This window comes from Rhincodon typus, chromosome 18 (genome assembly GCF_021869965.1).
Source record: "Rhincodon typus isolate 14 chromosome 18, sRhiTyp1.1, whole genome shotgun sequence".
Classification (NCBI taxonomy): Eukaryota; Metazoa; Chordata; class Chondrichthyes; order Orectolobiformes; family Rhincodontidae; genus Rhincodon; species Rhincodon typus.
In genome coordinates, this window is record NC_063349.1 from 31,594,031 (window position 1) to 31,613,441 (window position 19,411).

The 19,411-nt window shown below is 39.8% G+C and overlaps 1 protein-coding gene across 1 annotated transcript in view; it reads left to right on the forward strand.

Moving 5' to 3' along the window:
- The window catches only part of tes (testis derived transcript (3 LIM domains)), a 47,257-nt gene that overhangs the window by 8,725 nt on the left and 19,121 nt on the right, over nucleotides 1-19,411 (forward strand). Inside the window, exons 3-5 of the mRNA XM_020511536.2 lie at nucleotides 2,146-2,231; nucleotides 15,817-16,069; nucleotides 16,683-17,006. Coding sequence (XP_020367125.1) covers nucleotides 2,146-2,231; nucleotides 15,817-16,069; nucleotides 16,683-17,006 — 663 coding nt within the window. The remainder of the gene's footprint in view (nucleotides 1-2,145; nucleotides 2,232-15,816; nucleotides 16,070-16,682; nucleotides 17,007-19,411) is intronic.

Genomic DNA, 19,411 nt, shown 5'->3' on the forward strand with positions numbered 1-19,411 from the left:
CGTTATCATTTTTCCCAGAAGTCTATTCAAAGAGTTGATCATTCTTTGAATGGTCAAGAACATCCTGATGTCAGTCCTTTCCTTTTACAAATTTGAACACCTCTTGCTGTATCGCACTCCCCACAGTTTAATGTCAAGTAATATTTCCAATTTATCTCTCCACTATAATAAGACCATAAGGCATAGAAGCAATAGTTGGATATTCAGTCCATCAAGTCTGCTCTGCCATTCAAGGAAATCGTGGCTGATCTGATGATCCTCAACTCCAGTTTCTTGTCTTTTCCCCATAATCCTTGATTGTGTTATGGATTAAAAGTTTGCCTGTCTCAGGCTTGAGAATACTTAACAACCCAGTCTTGACAGCCAAATTCCACAGATTCACTACCATCTGAGAGAAAAAAAATGCTCCTCTGCCCCTGTGAGACGTCACATCATTACTAAGAGATTATGCCCTCTGGCCATAGAGTAGGGGATTGCTGATAATACAATATCAGTGTCAACTTTAAGTTTACAGGGGTTGCTGCTATACACGTGTTCCAGCAACGCGAATTGGCTGTAACACGACTGACGAATAGGGGAACGCCATTTCTAAAACACGAACGTGTGTTGGCTGTAATGCAATTCCATTGGTGCGTGGAGGAGTATGCATCAACATCATATGATTGTTTCGCGGGCTTTGTCCTGAGTATGCATAGTGTTATCCTCATCCTGGATAATGCACCAAGCCATCCTTCCACCATTGCTGAGCTTTCTGAAAACACCAATGTGCTATTTCTATCTCCAAACACAACCTTTCTCCTTCAACCCATGGACCAGGGTGCAATAGCAGCTTTTAAAGCTTGTTATTTATTTAAGAGGCTGATTGCAGCCACTAAGCGGGATAAGGACAATTTTAGAAGAGTGTTAACATCAAGAATGCAATTGACATTATTGTAGAGGCCTGGGGTGATGTCAGTAAGGACTACTTGCATGCAGTTTGGCAGAAGCTTCTCCCAGATTTTTTTCAAGATTTTAAAACCTTTGATCCACCAGAGGAGCTCCCAAGAATCAAAGAACATTGTGTTGATCTAGCAAAGCAAGTTGGATTTGAAGAAGTGGAGAGTGAGGATTGAAGAACTGCTTGAGTCCCACTGTGAAGACCTCTCTACAGCTGATCCACAACAACATGTCGCTGAGGGGGAAGTGGAAGCTGGAGATGAAGAAGATGAAGTCCAGCGTGCAGCACCATGAGAGCTTTCCACTTCTGTTTTGTCTTCTATTCTGAGGGAAATTGAGAAGCAGTTGCAGCTCTTAGAGGACAACGATTACAATGCAGAACGCAGCAGGGTAGCAGTTTGTGGAATGAGATCTTATTTGGCACCCTATGAACAGCTTGTTCATGAAAGAAGAAAAAGGGCAAAGCAGCAAAACTGATTGTTTTTTATGGGTTGTCTTTTTTTTAAGCCAATCAGAAGACAATGAACCACAGCCATCCACGGCTAGATTAATTATTTTTCGCCCTAACCCTGCAACAGCAACTGCATCTGAAGATGGTGATGATGATGACGACCCTCAGCCCCTGCATTAATAACAGAGCAACCTCAAAACCTCCTCCCCCTATCAAGTCAAGTTGACATTTTTTTCAAGAGAATGTGTTAAATTTACTTTTATTTCATTTTTTAGATATGAATTAAACATTTATTCAAACTGTACTATTCTTTGTGTTTTCGGCTTTTCAGTGATTTTTGTGTGACTTTGAGTGATATGTTTTGGTGGTCTACCTCTAACCCCGCTTTTCCCATTATTTCTATATCGCGATTTTCTGTAACGCAATGTTGTGCGGAAACGCAACTACTGCATTATAGCAGAACCCCCTGTATCTCTTAATGAAATGCCCAAGGGTCATCTCTTGGCCAGGGCATAAAATCAGCAGTTATGGATTAGCTGCCAGCTGCACAGCCTGAATGTGTTTCCTTTTTCACTGAATTTAGTGGAATAGCAAATAGGAGTGGGTATGTGATGGACAGCTGCTCCCCAATCAAAAAGCCAAACTGACTGTTGTTAAGCAGATAATCAATTCATTATTGATAGTCAATTGTGTTATTTTATTGCTAACATATTGTGCGATGTTTTTCTTTTAGTGACTGATGTGTTTCTTTTCCATAGATGACCCTGGGCCATGAGCAGGGAGCTGGGGCCCCATGTCTGAAATGCAAAGATAAATGTGAAGGATTTGAACTCCACTTTTGGAGGTAGTGTACATTTGATTGAAATGTTCATTTCGTTTTAATGTGTTTTAATGCTTTTAGTATTTCAACTCTTATATTTCATCTGTTTTTATAAGTTGCGTTTAGGCAATTGCTTTTTTCAGTCCAGCCTTTATAAGTTTTCTGAAGGTACAAGATAAATTCTTCAAAAGGATATTATTTTGAAACCATTTCTCTCTATTTTGAGTTACGTTGCACAAAGAGAAATTAGTTTAGTATTGATGTAGTATAATCTATCATAAAATTCCCTTTGTTTCAGGATTTTAGTCAATTAAAGTGATCCAACTGTACCTTCCAATTTTCATCTCCCTCTTCCTGTCTCCTTTCTTAAAAGGGAGCTACAATGAAATCCTTATTTTGTGTCATAGAATTTGACTAGATTGAGAAAGTATTTTCCAATCTGTTGGGACTAAATGATTACCTACATTTTTATAATTATGACACTGATACAGATTAATATCAGTGGGCATTGAATACAGATTAGCATTTAGAATAATTTGATTGTAAAATCCAGTGCATTAGTCATACCTCTGATTTTGTAGTTATAATTTGGTCAGTGTGTCTCAAGCATAAATATATGCTAAATTTTTGCAATAATTTGTCTTAAAGCAGTGGCAAATTATTCCTCAGCATATTTTATTCTGAGACTGTTGTTTGAGTTACTTTGAATGTATAAAGTTCTCAAGTTTCACTTTGGATTTAAATATTTACAAAATCAGTTAAGTGATTCCACTAAAACTTCATAGTAAAGTCAGTTAATGTTGTTAATTACTACAAATGATTGACAATGAACTTATCACATAATTTCTTATACAGTTGAATCTTAACATAGTCCTCTCAAAGGATCTACTTACGTTGTAAAAATATATTCCTAAAATATTGCTCCCTCCCTTTCCATTTTTAAGAATTATCAGTTGTGTTTTTTTAAAACTTACGTGATGTTTTTGTTCCCTTTTATTGTGGTATTTTCTGAAACTGGATGTAACTCCACATTTTTTCATTTCATCGCTTGTTGTTTTCATTAGGTGGCAAGGACAGTCATTGTCGACAGGGCTGATTATTTTCTTGATAAATATATGGTCAGTAGGTAACAACACAAATGTACCACTCCTGAGTGGGAAGTCAGCCCACAGTGTGACAAGTATTTGCTTTCTTATAATGGGATACTTTTCTTTGTCAAACACTTTGGACTGTATGTAGATCTTAGAATTATAGATTGTTCCTGCACTGTAATAAGCAGTTGGACTCATCAAATCTCTACTTGTATGAGCTGTCTAATTTAATCAAAATTATGCAAACTGTATCATACTCTATTATTTCTATATTATTTCTTTATAAGCAACAACTTTTTAAAAAATTCTTTAAGAATACTGCCTTGAATACTGAAGCAGTCCATGACCATATGCAGCAAGACCTGGGAAACATTCAGGCTTTAGCTGATAAATTAAATATGCACCAGATACATGTTAGGCAGCGATTGATCTGCAACAGGACTGAACCTAATGATCTCCCCTCGATAATCAATGCCATTATCCCCACTGAACCACCCACCATCAACGTTTCAGGGATCAGCATTGAGCAAAATGTTTGACTGAATCAGCCATAACGTTCCCATTTTTTTTGCAGAGTGTTTTTTCAGTGAAATTGTGGTCTCCTCCGTGGCTTTTCTCCTACAATCTTCTCCTCTTCAACTTATTCGTTATGCACCTGACATCGCTGGCACTAGCTCATGTGGTAGGAGAGGCAGAAGTGCTCGCCACTGCTGGGACTTTGAGACCTTCACACCATCGGTGTCATATTTAAACCCTAGCTGCATTTTACTTGGGCATGCTGCAAGCCAAAATCTGGCCTTCACACTGTGACGCTCCAGCATTATAACTCAGCAAGCTTGTACCCCATTTGGTAGACAAGGTTGTTTTAAAAAAAAAAAGGGCTCTACTTTCTCCTCCAGACCACTAAAGGAGATCATGCAGCAGACACAGCCAATCTTGACAAACATAATGGCCCAGATCAGTGCAATGTCCCAGGCTAAAAGAAATGCCGATTTTTCTCTCCCCTACTTCGCTTACAGGCCCATCACCACTTACTGTAACTCTGCCACTGTACACAGCTCTCACCAAGGCTCATGGAATGCAACTCTCACTACTGCATACAGCATGCCCCCCGCAAGAGATTGAAGACTGGTGGTGGACATGAGGCTTCTCAGCCTGTACAAGGAGAAAGAGTAAAGGTTGAAGAAGATGGTGACCATCCATGTGGGTATCTGGAAAACCAGTTGAGTGAGCTTCATTGTGCTGTGCTGTGCTGCTCTCCCATTAACACCAGTGCTAACTCATACTTGAATTGAACAAACATTTATTCACAACTAATTCCTAATGTTCTCTTCTGCCAGTACTAGTGGGACCCAATGAATGACTGTGAGAAAGAGATTAGCACCACCTCACTTAGATGAACCTCCACCTTAGGCAGAACCCATATGTCCCTCAAAGGATACAACAACAAGGCTTTCACTTGTGCCCTCCACCAGCTCCGAGCCTTTCACTTCAATGGGTTCTCTTTCTAGATCGAAAAAGCAGTGTGGTAAGCATCTCTGCATCTGCCAGGGGAAGAAATGCCTCAAGTCTACGCACCCCCAGGACAGCCAGAAACCAGACATCTGCTTAGGTCTAGGCAGAAGGTGATCCCATGGTCTTAGCTGTTAGTGACATTGTCAAAATACGCAGAGAGAGTTCACGGAACATCAGGCAGGTTTGTCAGAGACAGTAAACTAGATTGAAGCTTTGGTGGACTCTTCCATTCTTTCAGTTCTGTACTGGCACCAACATGCACATGCCTGGCTACCAGTATGAATAGGTTGGTGACTAACGTGGAGACCCAGGTCCAGCATACTCTGTGTCTGCTGGATATATGCATGGAGCACCATTCTATCATTTTAACCATTGGTGCTCAGCGTCCGTGACAAAGTGAGAGGGGAATGAGGTACCTCAAGCTCACACTAGATGCCCCTTCCTTTCATAGAGATGGGATGGTGCAGGCAGCCATCCAGAGGGAGTAGAAGCCACATTTAGGAAGATCAGAATCTTCCTTTTTAGAATATTCCAAAGGTGCTCAGCCTCTTCACCAGCCCCTGCCAGTGATGCCAAAGCTGCAGAAGACCAAGCAGAAGGTGGTGAGCCTGCATCTGGGCGGGATTCAATGTCCTGACCCTCATTCTAAGAGGATTGTTGTATTTCCCCAATTTTATCTGCATTCAAGATGTCCTCATTGTGTCATCTCCAATTGCGAAGAGCATAGCATGCCACAATAATGTGGCACATCCTCTCTAGGCTATACTGCAAAGCCTTTTTAGCACAGACCAGGCATCGAAACCCCTTCTCAAGGAAACCTATAGCCTGTTCTGCTATGCCCTGCTGGAAACAGGGACTGCATTGTATCGCTATTCTGCATTAATCCAAGGGTTACATAAAGGCGTCATCAAGCCATATTTGGAGCAGTAGCACTTGCGTTCCAGCAGCTATTCCTGTATAGTCTGAGAACCATGGAATGACGCAGAAACCTGAGAGTTCTCCAGTATGTATGCATCAAGATGGTTAACAGAATATGTGGTACACAAAATCAACATCTGGCACAGATTGTGACCATAATATGATAGACTTTTTTCATTGCATTTGAAAGTTTGGTAGTTCATACTGATGCAAAGGTGTTAAGTCTGAATAAGAGGCATTATGAAGGCATCAAGCACAAATTGGATGAGGTGGATTGCGTAAGTACATTAAAATGCAATGAATAGTTCTTAAAGAGCTGTTACACATCGTACAGCAGCTATAAATTCCTCCAAGGTACACCAACTCAAAGAAGATCAATCAAACAAATGAACTTCATTTGTTATTCAAGTTTATGTTAGTTTAAAAGAAAAGGCCCATGAAGTTGCCAAATATAGCAGCAATCTGGGGATTGTGAGGGTTTTAGAACACAGCAAAGGAGAACCAAGGAAGCAAAAAAGAAAGTGAGAATAGAATGTGAATGCAATGTCGCAAAAATCAAAAATGGACTGTGCCAGTAGAAGTTATGAGGGAAATAGAGAAATGGCAGAGAAGATAAATCATTACTTTTTTCTGCTTTCACTGAGAAAAATACCAGAATTCTTACAGAATTAGAGATCCAAACGGCAATGTAGAATGAGGAGTTGAAGGAATTTAGTAAGAAAGTTGTACTGGAGTGAAATTTGATTAAATCCCCAGGGCCTTCAATTTTACATCCCACAGTGTTGAAGGTAGTGACTGTAGGAATAGTCGATACATTGGTAACTATCTTCAGAAATTCTGTAGATTCTGGAATGATTCATGCAGATTAGATGGTTGCAAATGTTACCTGTCTATTTAAGAAGGGAGTGAGACAGAAAACTGAGGACTACAGACCTGTAGAGAGGAAAAAGTAGAAAGGAAAATACTAGAGTCTATTATAAAAAATGTGATAAATAGATGCTAGGATAATAGCGATCTGAATGGGCACAGTGTGGATTTGCAAATGGGAAATCATGTTTGACGAACTTGTTCAATTTTTTTTTGAAGAAGTTACGAATAAAATTAATAAAGGAGAACCAATAGATGTAGTATACTTGGATTTTCAGAAGGCCTATAGTAAATCCCTCAGAGGATGCTAGTTAGAAAAAATTAAAGCACATGGTATAGGAGGTAATCCTATATTGGCATGGATTAAAGATTGGCTAACAGACAGAAAACCATGGGAATACAGATAGTAGGAACTGCAGATGCTGGAGAATCTGAGAAAACAAGGTGTAGAGCTGGATGAACGCAGCAGGCCAAGCAACATCAGCATGGCCTGCTGTGTTCATCCAGCTCTACACCTTGTTATCTCTAAACCATGGGAATAAATGGGTTATTCTTGCATTAGCAGTCTGTGGCTAGTGAGATACTGTGAGGATCTGTACATGGGTCCCAAGCTGTTTACAACATATGTCAGTAACTTGGAGGTAAGAACAAAATATATTATTTTGAGAATGATACAAAACTAAATAGGGAATGTGTGCTATAAGTAAGATGAAAACTGACTTCAAGAGGTTTTGAACAGACCTGAGTGAATGGGCAAGAATATGGCAGATAAAATACAATGTAGAAAAATGTGAGGTTATCCACTTTTTGGTAGGATGAATAGATGTGAAGAGTGTTTCCTAAATGGTAAGAGCTTGAAATGTTTTGATGCATAGAGGGATCTAGGTGGCTTTGTTGATAGATCACTGAAGACTAATAGAATTTTAGCCTTTATTGCTAGAGGATTCAAATACACGAGTGATGAAGTCTTGCTTCAATTGTATTTTTGTCTCATTGCAGTACAGGTAATGTGACAAAGGTTCCCACAATGACAGAACTGTTCTTTGAAGAGAAATTGGTTAGATTGGACCTGTGTTCTCGAAAGTATGAAGTATGAGAGATATTTCACTGAAACTTACAAAATACTTTAATGGGCTAGACTGGGTGGATACAGATAAGTTGTTTCCTCAGGTTGGGGAGTCTAGAACCAGGGTCACAATTTATAGTCAATGGGAAGTCACTGGGCTTTGAGATAAGGGTTTTGTTTCTTAACTTGGACAGTTCAGAACTTTTGGAATTCTGTACCATGGAGGGCTGTGGAAGCTCTGTCTTTGAGTATGTTTAAGGGTAGAAATTGCTAGATTTCTGATTACCAATGACATATAGGGTTATGGGGTAGGGTGGGTAAAAGGTATTGAAGTGTCCGATCAGCATGATTGTATCAAATGGCAGGACAAGCTCAATGGCTTGAGTGGCCTACTCCTGTTCCTATGAGCTGGATGTAGATAGAGTGGAAGATTTACAGCTTGTGAATTTCACAGGTTAGTGACAGGGTTCTCTAAAAGCAACCTAGTGCAGTATACACCACCCTCCACCTGAGTGGAGCCCAAGATAATTGTAGAAGCTCACTGCAGTGGTAGCTTGACTCCTCTTCACAAGAGAAGGATATAAGCTAGTGTAATTTGAATGGAATGACATCAGTGACATCCTGGATGCATTTGTGGCCAAGAATTAACGGATGCCACACAGGTCTCCACTTGTTCCTTCGGACAAGCCACTCACACAAAAGTTCAAGTCCAGTGTGACCTTGATAGACATGGAATTGGACGGTCACCCATTCCTTCCAAGCAAAAGTCTAGTTCCGGAAAATACACTTTGGTTATGACGGTCCAGGACATCCTTGGTCTCCGCCTGCACTGGTTCTCTAAGTGCTGTTCATAGTGACAATGGGGCCAGTATTTTGGGGTCTGGGCATTCTTCTCTACTTCCTTTAGGTGATCTTCTACTGTTGGTTGTCCTTCTTGCTGCTGTCCAGCAACCACTGGGAGTTGCTGTTATTGGTGGGCTTGGTGACAACATTACAACTTCTTTGACACTGTCGTTGGATGTAGGAATCCTCCAAGCACAGGTTCCATCTCAGATGCATGAGCTGATAATCTGTGGAAAATGTCAGAATTGGAACACCATGTCAGTAAGGGTACCCCGATCGCTCACATCCATCACAATGAAGGAAGATGGTGCAGAATGTTATGGAGGCTTTGTAAGGAGGCCAATGTCATTCCTTGATATGAAGCTCTAAACTATGTAACCTTATCCATATGTATATTACAGATCCAAAGTGCTAATGCTACATTGGGGTCATGAAATTCAGGCACTTGTCCACCATAAAAGCACCCCCATCCAAAAACATCCACCCTTGACCATCATAGTTCATGCCATCACATCCTTCTAGTTAGGTGTGAGAATGTGACTGCTCTCAATCATTGTCTCCCAGTGTCAGGCATGAGAAATGACGTACAAATTGCAAAGCACGTTGATACTTAAACTTGTGTCTGCATAGCTTTATATATCTGACATGACGGGTCAATTATGCAAAATATATAACGGTCATAATTACTTAAGGCCATCATTTTTAATGATAATTGTTGACAAAGGAAAGAACTTCCCATTAAATGGGATTTGATGATTGGTGGAGTTGCGTTACATAATCAGTAGATTCATGATAGTAGAACTACCTCTAACAGGGCCAAAAGTCCTCAGAATTGTCCTCTGTCCATGAAGTGAAAAGCAGTAATTTGCTCCACCCAGTTTGCCTGCGACGGCATATGTTTGAATTGGTTTTTCATGATTGGTTTTGGTGCAAAGATGACAAGGTTTAAACCTATGTTCTTGTCAGTGTGTTGCAGGCTCTGCCTGAGATGACTGATGATTTACACCCATCCTTCATGTTCCCTCTTGTGTGCCTGCAGCACGCTATCCCCCTTTATTTGCTCTGAGATCCTATCCTTCTGTCTTGAATTGTTTCTTTCAGTATTACCATTCCTTCAGCGATTCCGTCCAATGAACTCATAACATAGGACTGAATTGATTGACCATTTAATAACCAAACCTTCAGGACTGAACATGACCCACACACCAGAGTGATTTGAGGGGGCAGCCCCAACTGAGAAAAGTCTAGCCCTGGACACGTGTCTCTGCATCACTGTGACTGATGTACCTGTGATCCCCAGACTGCACTAGAACCAACCATGGTGTAATCTCACACTGCAAAGACACTGGTTTCTGGACTCTAGACAGACCAAGTGCCTGATTGACTATGGCCATCCAACTGGACTGAGACTACATGAGTCTATTGAACTACGGTGGCAGTATTGCCATCCTTACCATAGTCCCTGGTTCACTCCACTTCATTTCATGAAGCACTTCAAACGTGGTCCTTTGGTTTTGTCTTTGTTTTCTAATTTTCTTGCACATGCTGCAAGAGTGTCATTGATGTAGCATAGCACCATAAGCGATATGTCCACCCCCTTGACAGTTCAGTACTGCAAACATGAGGAACTACCTGTCTCCCACCTCTGTACTAAAGAGCAATGAAAGCCAGAAAGGCAGCCAGCCTGTAAGTTAGCACTGAAGAGCCTATGCAACATAAAACACTGTTGGCTACAGAGGCTGGCAGCCTTAAAGTCAGCACAAAGTGAGTGTGTGCTAAGAAAGTAAACTAAGAGCAATAAGATGCATCCTATTTAGATACATTCAATGCTTGTGTGCCACTGGGCAAAAGCAGCCTGTCAGAAGCAAGTAAGTCCTAAGCATCTCTGTGCTCCGAAATAACGTCCTAGAGAGCTGAGGTGGTGTTGGATTCGGTCTGAAAACAGCTATGTGATGTGTTGAGGCTGATGGTTTGGTGATGCTGTCTTGCGTGGAGGAATTGGAGATGACCATGTCCATGGGATATGGATAATGATGATAGTCGAGCTGAATGAAGGCTCAGAGAAGCAAACAGTGAGCTGCTAATCACTCTGACTTTCATGTCGGGAATTGATACCCCCTCGTTTCTTGGGGAAGGAGAGAGAATTGTGAGCTATGTAGTAATGAGGTGAGATTAGCTAATAGTGAGAAGCAAAATATAAAATCGTGAAGGGAACAGGTAAGATAGAAGCAGGGATGTTGTTTTCACCGGCAGGTAAAACTAGAACCAGGGAACATCGACTTAAATTAAGGAGGAGCAGATTTAGGACTGAGCCAAGGAGAAATGCCTTCTTCAAAAGGGTTGTGAATCTGTGGAATTCCCTTTCCAGTGAAGTAGTTGAGGCTACCTCGTTGAATGCATTTAAAGCGAAGACAGATTTTTGAACAGTAAAGGAATTAAGGGTTATGGTGAGCGGACGGGTAAGTGGAGCGGAGTCCATGAGAAGGATCAGCCATGATCTTAATGAATGGCGGAGCAGGCTCAAAGAGCCAGATGGCCTGCTCCTGCTCCTGATTCCAATGTTCATATGAAATCAGGTAGTCATTGCTTATCTAGCAAGATTCAGAACCCGCCTTTTAAACCCAAAGGGGAACACTTTACTCAGTCAGTAATCTTCATTCTTGCCATTTTCTCTCACTTTTCTCATGCCCATGCCACTCAGAACAATGGAAAATGCTGTCCACTCTAGCTGTATGAGAAGGTCAGATGCTGGGAATTCTGTGGTGATAACCTTATCTTCTGCTTCCCAAAACTTTGCCACTTGCTAGAAGGCTAATTTCAGAAGTATGACAGAGTACACATCACTGAATGATGAGGGAATGCCTGAATGATTCCAGCACCAACAGCACTCAGGCTCGATACAGAGCAAAGCTGTCTGCTTGACTGGCACCCCATCTACCACATGCGACAGTGACAACACCGCGCATCAACCACAGGATGTTCTATGGCAACTCGCTGAGGGTCCTTCAGTGGCACCTTCCGAAGCCTTGATTTTGACACCAATCTAACTTGCCAATACACTGCTGCTCCTTCACTTTGCTGTTGCTGAATCAAAATCCTGGAACATCCTCCCTTGAAACACCACAGCAATTTAAAAAGGCAGCTCATGGCCACCTTCTCAGTACTAATAATGAATGGCCAATAAATGCTGACCTTGTCCAAATCCCATGAACAAATTACCACAAACCATTATTCGGGCAGTATTCGTTCAGAAAGATTTCAATAATGAAACCATTTTTTGTTCTGATGTGGTATTCAATTAAATTCCCCAATATACACTTCCAGTAGGTGAGACCTATGACAATAGTTACCATTTATTCAATTTGCCATTTAATGTGTTGAAGATATATGCTGATGATATTCAGCTCCATCCTTCCACCTCCTCCCATTATTCCAACACCGCTTCTGCGGTGTCAAATTGCATGTGAAACCATAAGGAATTGGAAGAGGAATAGGCTGTTCAGCCTCTCAATCTTGCACCATCATTAAAAAGGATCATGGCTGATCCAACACTCTGTATGTCCACTTTCCCTGTAATCTTTCATCCTCCTACTGATTAAGAATCTATCTGTCTCAGCCTTAAATATGCATAAGGATTCTATCCCCACAGCTCTCTGTGGCAAGCAATTCCAAAGGCACTCAACCTTCTGAGAGAAGTAATTCCTCCTCATCTCAGTCTTAAATTGGCAGTACTTTTTTCTGAGATAATATCCTCTGGTTCTACACTTTTCCATGAGGGGAAAAATCCTCTCAGTATTTACCCTGTCAACCTCCTTAAGAATCCTATATGTTTCAATGAGATTACTTCCAATTCTTCTAAACTCCATCTGGTATTCAATCTTGCATTTCTCCTATTTATACATTTTGATTAGCCATGATAATTCTCTACCAAAAACAGAGAGAAACTCGGCAAGTCTGGCAGCATTTGTGGGGGAAGAAAAAACAGAGGTAATGTTTTGAGTCTGGTGACTCTTCATCAGAACTCCTTTCTATATCCTGACAAGCAGTTTCAACACACTGTATAACTATTGCTTTGGCTAATTCAGGGCTTCCCAAAGTAGCATCGGGTTATGAAGTGGAGTTGTGAATTTTGCCGCAGCAATGGCCGAAACCAAATCCCCCTCTTCAGTGGGAAGCACTTGTTTAATTTGCCAAAGTCTTGTGCAGCATGGGCGTGATTTTTTTTTCTTGTTTCCAATGCCAGTAGTATGAAAAAAAACCTGTTATTGCTATTCATCCATTTTTGTGAAACAGCTATATTGAATTTTGGTCAAAATATTCAGCAGTATGTAGTGAGCCATAAGACTATGACCAAGAAAACAAAGCCACATCTTATCTTGTTCGCAGCCATAGAGGAAAGTTAAATATCCACAATGTACTTATCTTGTTGGCCCCTTTCATATTGCTGCATGTAAGCTTTTAGTGACTTGAAGAAACTTGAAATAATTCAAATGGTCCTCAGGACTCCATCCCATCTCTGTTCACTGACCACAATCTAAACAACTAAATGGTTGTACTAATTGGCATCAGCACAGTTTGTCTTTGTACTGTTGGACTAACAGTCTCTCAGACTAGCAGAATATGTCTGTCAGCAGTCAATCTTCTCCTCTAAACAGAATGGGTTGACTGAAGAGACTTGTTGTCTCTCATGCCTGGTTATGATGCTCCACATTTTGCTGCAAAATTAATCGTGACTTTAATAACACTTGCTTGTGTTAATGTGGCAATCATCCAACAAAATGCGGCAAGGAAGATAACCTGCGAATTGTGAATTGTCATAAACTGCTGAATGATTTACGCCACTTTGCTGTTTGCCTTGCAAAAACAGCTCCCTGAGAGTTTCATGAAATTTTTATGCTTGTACATTGTTGGAAGTTTGTTTGACACCAGTTGAGGCTGCTGTTTAACAGTGTGAGTTCCTTTCTAGTGAGGGGATTTATGTTTCTGCAATGCTACTCAATCTCTCTGGCCTAAACTATGGTGTTTTATTCTTATAGGTAATAAGTGAATTGTTTGAGATTTCAAACGTTTAACTTTAAGGAACTTGCAGTTCAGTTCTTTTTTTTTCTGCTCCTCATCCAATCTTTATTTTGCTTTTTCTGTACCTGATGATACTAATTCATCCTCCTTCCATATCTTTTATTTGTCTTTCTCAATCCTTAAATCTTATTGGTTAAGGAGAGCATTGTTGTTGGCTTCAAATATTTAACAAGATCCTAAAAGACCTGTAGCCATCACTGGGCTGTTTCAACTCACTTTTCTGAAACCTAACAAGTCAAAAAAGTTTTAGAGCTAAGTAGCGAGAGAAAAACTTGCAGAACCCAGCAGTGGATGCCCCTCTCCTGCAAACTCTCCTCCATTGGGAATATGTGTCCAAATGCTTTGAAATGAATCACAATAGATTGCTGCGAACCCCCGCTAGACTCTGCAAAATCATGCAGCTACAATGCAAGGTTGTCACGTAATTCCTGGAAATATTACACTCATTTTGTTCCTTAAAATTATTTCTCTGCTTAACCAAAATGATTTTTGCTCTGGTCACTTCCCAAATTCACTGGTAGAAAATGTCCAGATCGAAATGTTCAGTTTTTGTCCAGATGCACCAGCATGTTGTGGCTCTGCTCGTTATTTCATAGCCTGCGGTAAACACGATTACCTTGCAGTTATTGATTTGCAATCTTACTTTCCTATTATTGTTGTAGGTGTAATCGTATTTTCTTTGGTAGCAACTTGTGTGATTTCTGTTTACCATTTGCTGAACAACCAACTTAGAGATAAGTGTATGTAGAAAAACTGGCCTTGGAGGACTTGCCTCCACCAATTTGTCATTTATAGATGTAAATCCCTTCTCAAGTGGTTTATATTGCTGCCAGTCAACATGTTAAATCTTCATTGATACTAAACTGCCATATGTTAAGATGCTGTTTAGATTTGATTTAGTTTCTTTAAATGATGCTAATTATACTCTATTAAACTGACTTACAACAATTCTTGCTGCTTCCTTGTACCAACAGTGAAGCTGATGAGTTGTGCTGTCCACAAAGCCAGGCAACCAATGGAATACAATGCAGTGAATTGATGTGGAAAATTGTGTTTGGGCCTCTTTTATTCATTAGTGGAAAAACCTCCTGAGAATTGTCTTGTGTCATTGAAGTGTGTGGTACTTTGCAAAACCACTTCCACAAATATGTGAGAAGCTGAGTTAATGTGATAGTGTGCCTTTCTTACGGAGATGCATGGTTATTTCAAACTGTCTTTAAGTCAGACACAGGTTTTTAAGTAGTCAGCCATTCACAATCAGTGCATTGGAATGAATATAATTTGAGAATTTGGTGTCACTGTTATCCTAATTAATTAGGAATATTGAGCATCAAAATGTACCAAAAATTTGTCTTTGTCGCAAGTTTATTGAGAAAATTAGATAAAAAGGAATTGTTTGCAACTTTAGAATCAAATGACAAAATAATTGTTTCATCATATTACGTATCTTCAACAAATGCGTTTTGCCTATGAAAAAAATCATTAACTATAAATAACAGTAGGAGCTGCCTGAATGACATCAAATTGATTCTTTTTGGTTCATAATTTGACCAATCATTAAGTTCTATTAATTTTGGGTGCATTAATCATGAATTCCTTCCCAGTTGTATACTTACCTCTGCTTGTAATAGACTTGAGGTCTTAACTATAATATGCTTCTATTACACAACTGACTCAACTTTTTTGGAAATTTAAAATATAAGCCATTGATAGACCTGGGAGGCTGGTCATTACAAAATTTATAATCTTTAATATTTATAATGTATAGTAATTTCCCCAATACTATACATTTTCTATTTAGCTTATCAGTGCTTCTTTCATCTTCTTAACAATTTGTTGCATTTCATTTTGTGTTATTCTGTAATAGTTTTTCAATTTGATTACACTTTTATGTTTGGATACCTTTATTGAATTGTCTTTTATTTGCCTTCACCTGCATTATGTCACTTTCTTTCTCCTTCTTAATGCTATTGCTCAGGTGAAGGAACATAAGCCCTCTGTGACCTCTGCTTATTAACAGTTACTAGGAGATACTTGAGTATGACCCAAACAATTTTCTAACCGAATCAACAAGATTCCCAACTACCTTTGCATGCCACTGAACTATAGCAACTGATTCTCTAAGCACCGTTCCTGAATTTATGTGGATAACTTGCCACTTCTAGAGAAGTAATTTAAAATAAATAGGGCCAACAATTCTGCAAATTTAATGTCAACTTTAAATTCGCAGAAAGATCTGTCGTAATTGTAAGTGTGGCCAAGAAGAACATGACGTCCTTACTGGCAATGAAGAAGACAATAAAGTGGGCAAACTTTTTGAGGATACGAAATACACAAGTCTCATTGCGAAACTTAAAACCGATGGTATCCCTGTTTATAAACGCAATACAGTAACACTCACCAACCCGATAGCAGCCAAGAAAGATGTATCCATCAAGACGGTTACATACGAGTGGGCTCCGCCAGTCCAAAATCAAACTTTGGTAAGTGCATAATAAAGGTATGTCACTTTGTGTGTAAAACTATCCATTCCCAAAAGTGGTATTACAAATTACTTTTGTTCTAAGTAAAAGAAAATTGTCTGACTTCTGTAAAGTTCTTTTTAAAGCAATCTTCAAATTGTCATTATGGTTTACCCATAATCAACTGTTCACTATCAAATTTTCTGATACTACAGTTTTATCAATAATTACATGCATTTCAGAAATGTTAGATTTAAAATTGTGCCTTTTGGGGAAAAAAATCCACACATCTAACTGTATTTGAATAGCATAATAATGTCCCTTTAACTTTTCCATGGAAGCCTGTATTGTTTGGCTTTTTGCCATTCCAGAAGTACTTACATCACAACAGCTGCAGATTTATCTTGTTGTTTTATCTAGAGCTGGAAAATTATCATCTAATAAAAATGCTTTTGGAAGATTTAATTCAGACAGTCCAGGAAGGATGATGATTTGGAAAACTGCTTTATTTTATCCTTGGAGTGCAGTTAATTGCTTTCTGTGCTTCTTCGGAGGCAAATAAGGGAAAGACTTGTCTTGCTTGAATCACAAATTTGGAAAGCTGTGATATCCAACTAATTCTTTCCTTTTGAAGGCTGTGCGATACATGGAACTGCTACCAAAGGAGAAGCAGCCGGTAGCTGGCTCAGAGGGAGCTCAATATCGAAAGAAGCAGTTGGCTAAGCAGTTGCCTGCACATGATCAAGACCCTTCAAAGTGCCATGAGCTGTCGGTTAATGAGGTGAAACAGATGGAGCAGTTTGTGAAGAAATACAAGAATGAAGCTCTTGGTGTTGGTGACATCAAACTCCCAGATGAAATGGAAGCACAGTCTAAAGAACAAGGCAAAAATGATGCTGGTGAAAGAAGTACCACAGTTGCTGTTGGATCCATGGCTGGACAACCAGCGACAAAATATGTAAGTATTAAAATTATGTCAGTAAGGTGGAGCTTAAAGTTTATAGACGTTACCTTTTCAGATTGGCTCAATATTTTAAAGTTGAAGAATTCAAAACAAATTATTCTGAACGGAAACTCTAGTCTGTAAATAATGAGTCTGGGCTATTTTTCTTTACATTGCAATGATATAAATCTTCTAAATGGATGTGGTGTTAAAATTCAACATTTTAACAACCTGAAATATTTTGAAAATATTTACATTTACACTTGGAGCACCACGATTTTAAGTGACTCATGTTTTATCAATTATAAAATGATTTGCCCTCCTATTTTCCATGTATAGGTTTGCGAATAATGTGCTTTCAGCTTTTAAGGCTATGTGCTTATTGTGTCGGAGGAAAGACAGTAAGGCTTGGTCCAAAGCTGATTTGATTTCTTTTGACGACTTGTTTTCCTTCCAGCACTGCCTCATTAATGCGTGTTTGAGTTTCATGCTTGGATTCTAAGTATACTTTGACTGCCCCTGAAAGTGTAAATATCTTTAAAATACCACCTTGATTACCCCTTTTTTATTTAGCTACATGATCAAGTCAGTGTGTGTTTCAGTATAGGGTGGTAATCTTACCATCAGGGAGGTGTTGGAAGATAACATCGAATCTTGAGTTCACTTACCATTTAACCCAACGTGGAGATGAGACTGATGGCCAGCCATCTGCAGGTTGTATCCTAACTGAAAGCTTAACGAATGTGATGTAGTCACTTATCAACTTTTCCTTGCTCTTTTGTGAGTGTGTGTGAGGAAGAGAGGGAAAGATAAGGCACTACATGAATACAAACTCCCATTCAATTCACTTTCTCTTGCTCTGTCCACTGCACCCAATCAAATGAATAAACATGCTGCTTCTGATTGCATTGCATGTGAGATAATGTACTTTTTAAACAGTGAGGGCTCCAGGAAGCATCAACTGGACAGATGACACTCAACTTCTTCTCTCTTAACAGCTGCTGTTTGTTGCATGCTCTCTGACTCAATCTCTCTATTTTTCCTTTATTTTTCGCACTGTTCAACTCTGTTTCCCTTCCTTAGTTCCTTTTTCTCTCTCACTCCCTGACATCTCCACCTCACCATTATTCGCTAGGAAAAATAGCCCCTCAGCACAAGATAGAAAATTCTCACTAACTTATGTCATTACCATACTATGAAGAGTTCCAAATGGAATACCCCAAATTGTTAAGTTCCTGGGTGAGGATGGATGAACTGGCTCCTCTTCTTTATTCAGCCGCACCCTTAGTTTATCACACCAAATTTAATTTTAAAGAAAAGAGCCTTTCTGATTGAATACCTTCCTCACAGACCAAAAGAACTTAGCCTTTTTCAAAAAAAGGAGTCAATTTAATTGCGCTTTCTTTAGTTAACAAAAGAGGAAATTTGTTAGTTACTAAATGTGAGAAGAAATAAGACCAAAATATGCATACATAGATTAAGAGTAAGAAGTGAGTCCAAAAGAAATGTTTAAAGCAAGACATACAGATCAGTTTCTGATTTGCTCAAAGAGTAGAACATCTAACATTACAGCCGGTAATGTTGCATATGCCTGGCAGCATTGACATTGATATTCTGAGGTTCCGAGCTTTGCAATTTGCTTTGAAATTCCTTTGAAATTCTTTTGTCCTGGTTCCTTTTCAACAATGGCTGGCTGGTAACACTCCGGGGAAGAGAGATTTTTTCTTCTACTCTTTACCTGCAGTGCAGTGCTATTTAATGGCTATTCTCAAAGCTATGACCTTCATAATACACTAGGCCACATACTAATATGTCAGGCCACTAACACAAACAGGCCAGGGTTGAAGCTCAGTGTTAAACCCCATTTTTTTTTTTGTGTACATCCCTGGAAGAACAAAGCAAAATCATGCCTGCAGGGATTGCCCCTGCTGAGAGAGGGTTCGGTAGTCAGCATCTCATAGTCTCTTCCTTTTTAATCCTTCAGTTTGAAGTTTGCTTGATTCTGTGAAAGTATGACACTCCATGAATCTGAATGCGACTCTGCCGGACAGTCACTAAAATATCTCTATTTACTTTTCATCAACTTGAAAGGGTGGCTCAGTGGTTAGCATTGCTGCCTCGCAGCGCCAGGAACTCAGTTCATCACTCAGGAGACTGTGCAAACTCCACACCGACATTCTCCCTGTCTCTGTGCAGGTTTTCTCTGGGTGCTCTGGGTTCCTCCTGCAGTCCAAAGATGTGTAGGTTAGGTGGATTGACCATGCTAAATTTCCCATTGTGCCCAGGAACGTATAGGCTAGGTGAGTTAGCCATGGGAAATGCAGGATTACAGGCATAGGCAGTGGGGTGGCTCTGGGTGGGATGCTCTTATGAGGGTCGATGTGGACTCAATGGGCCAAATCGCCTGCTTCCACTCTGCA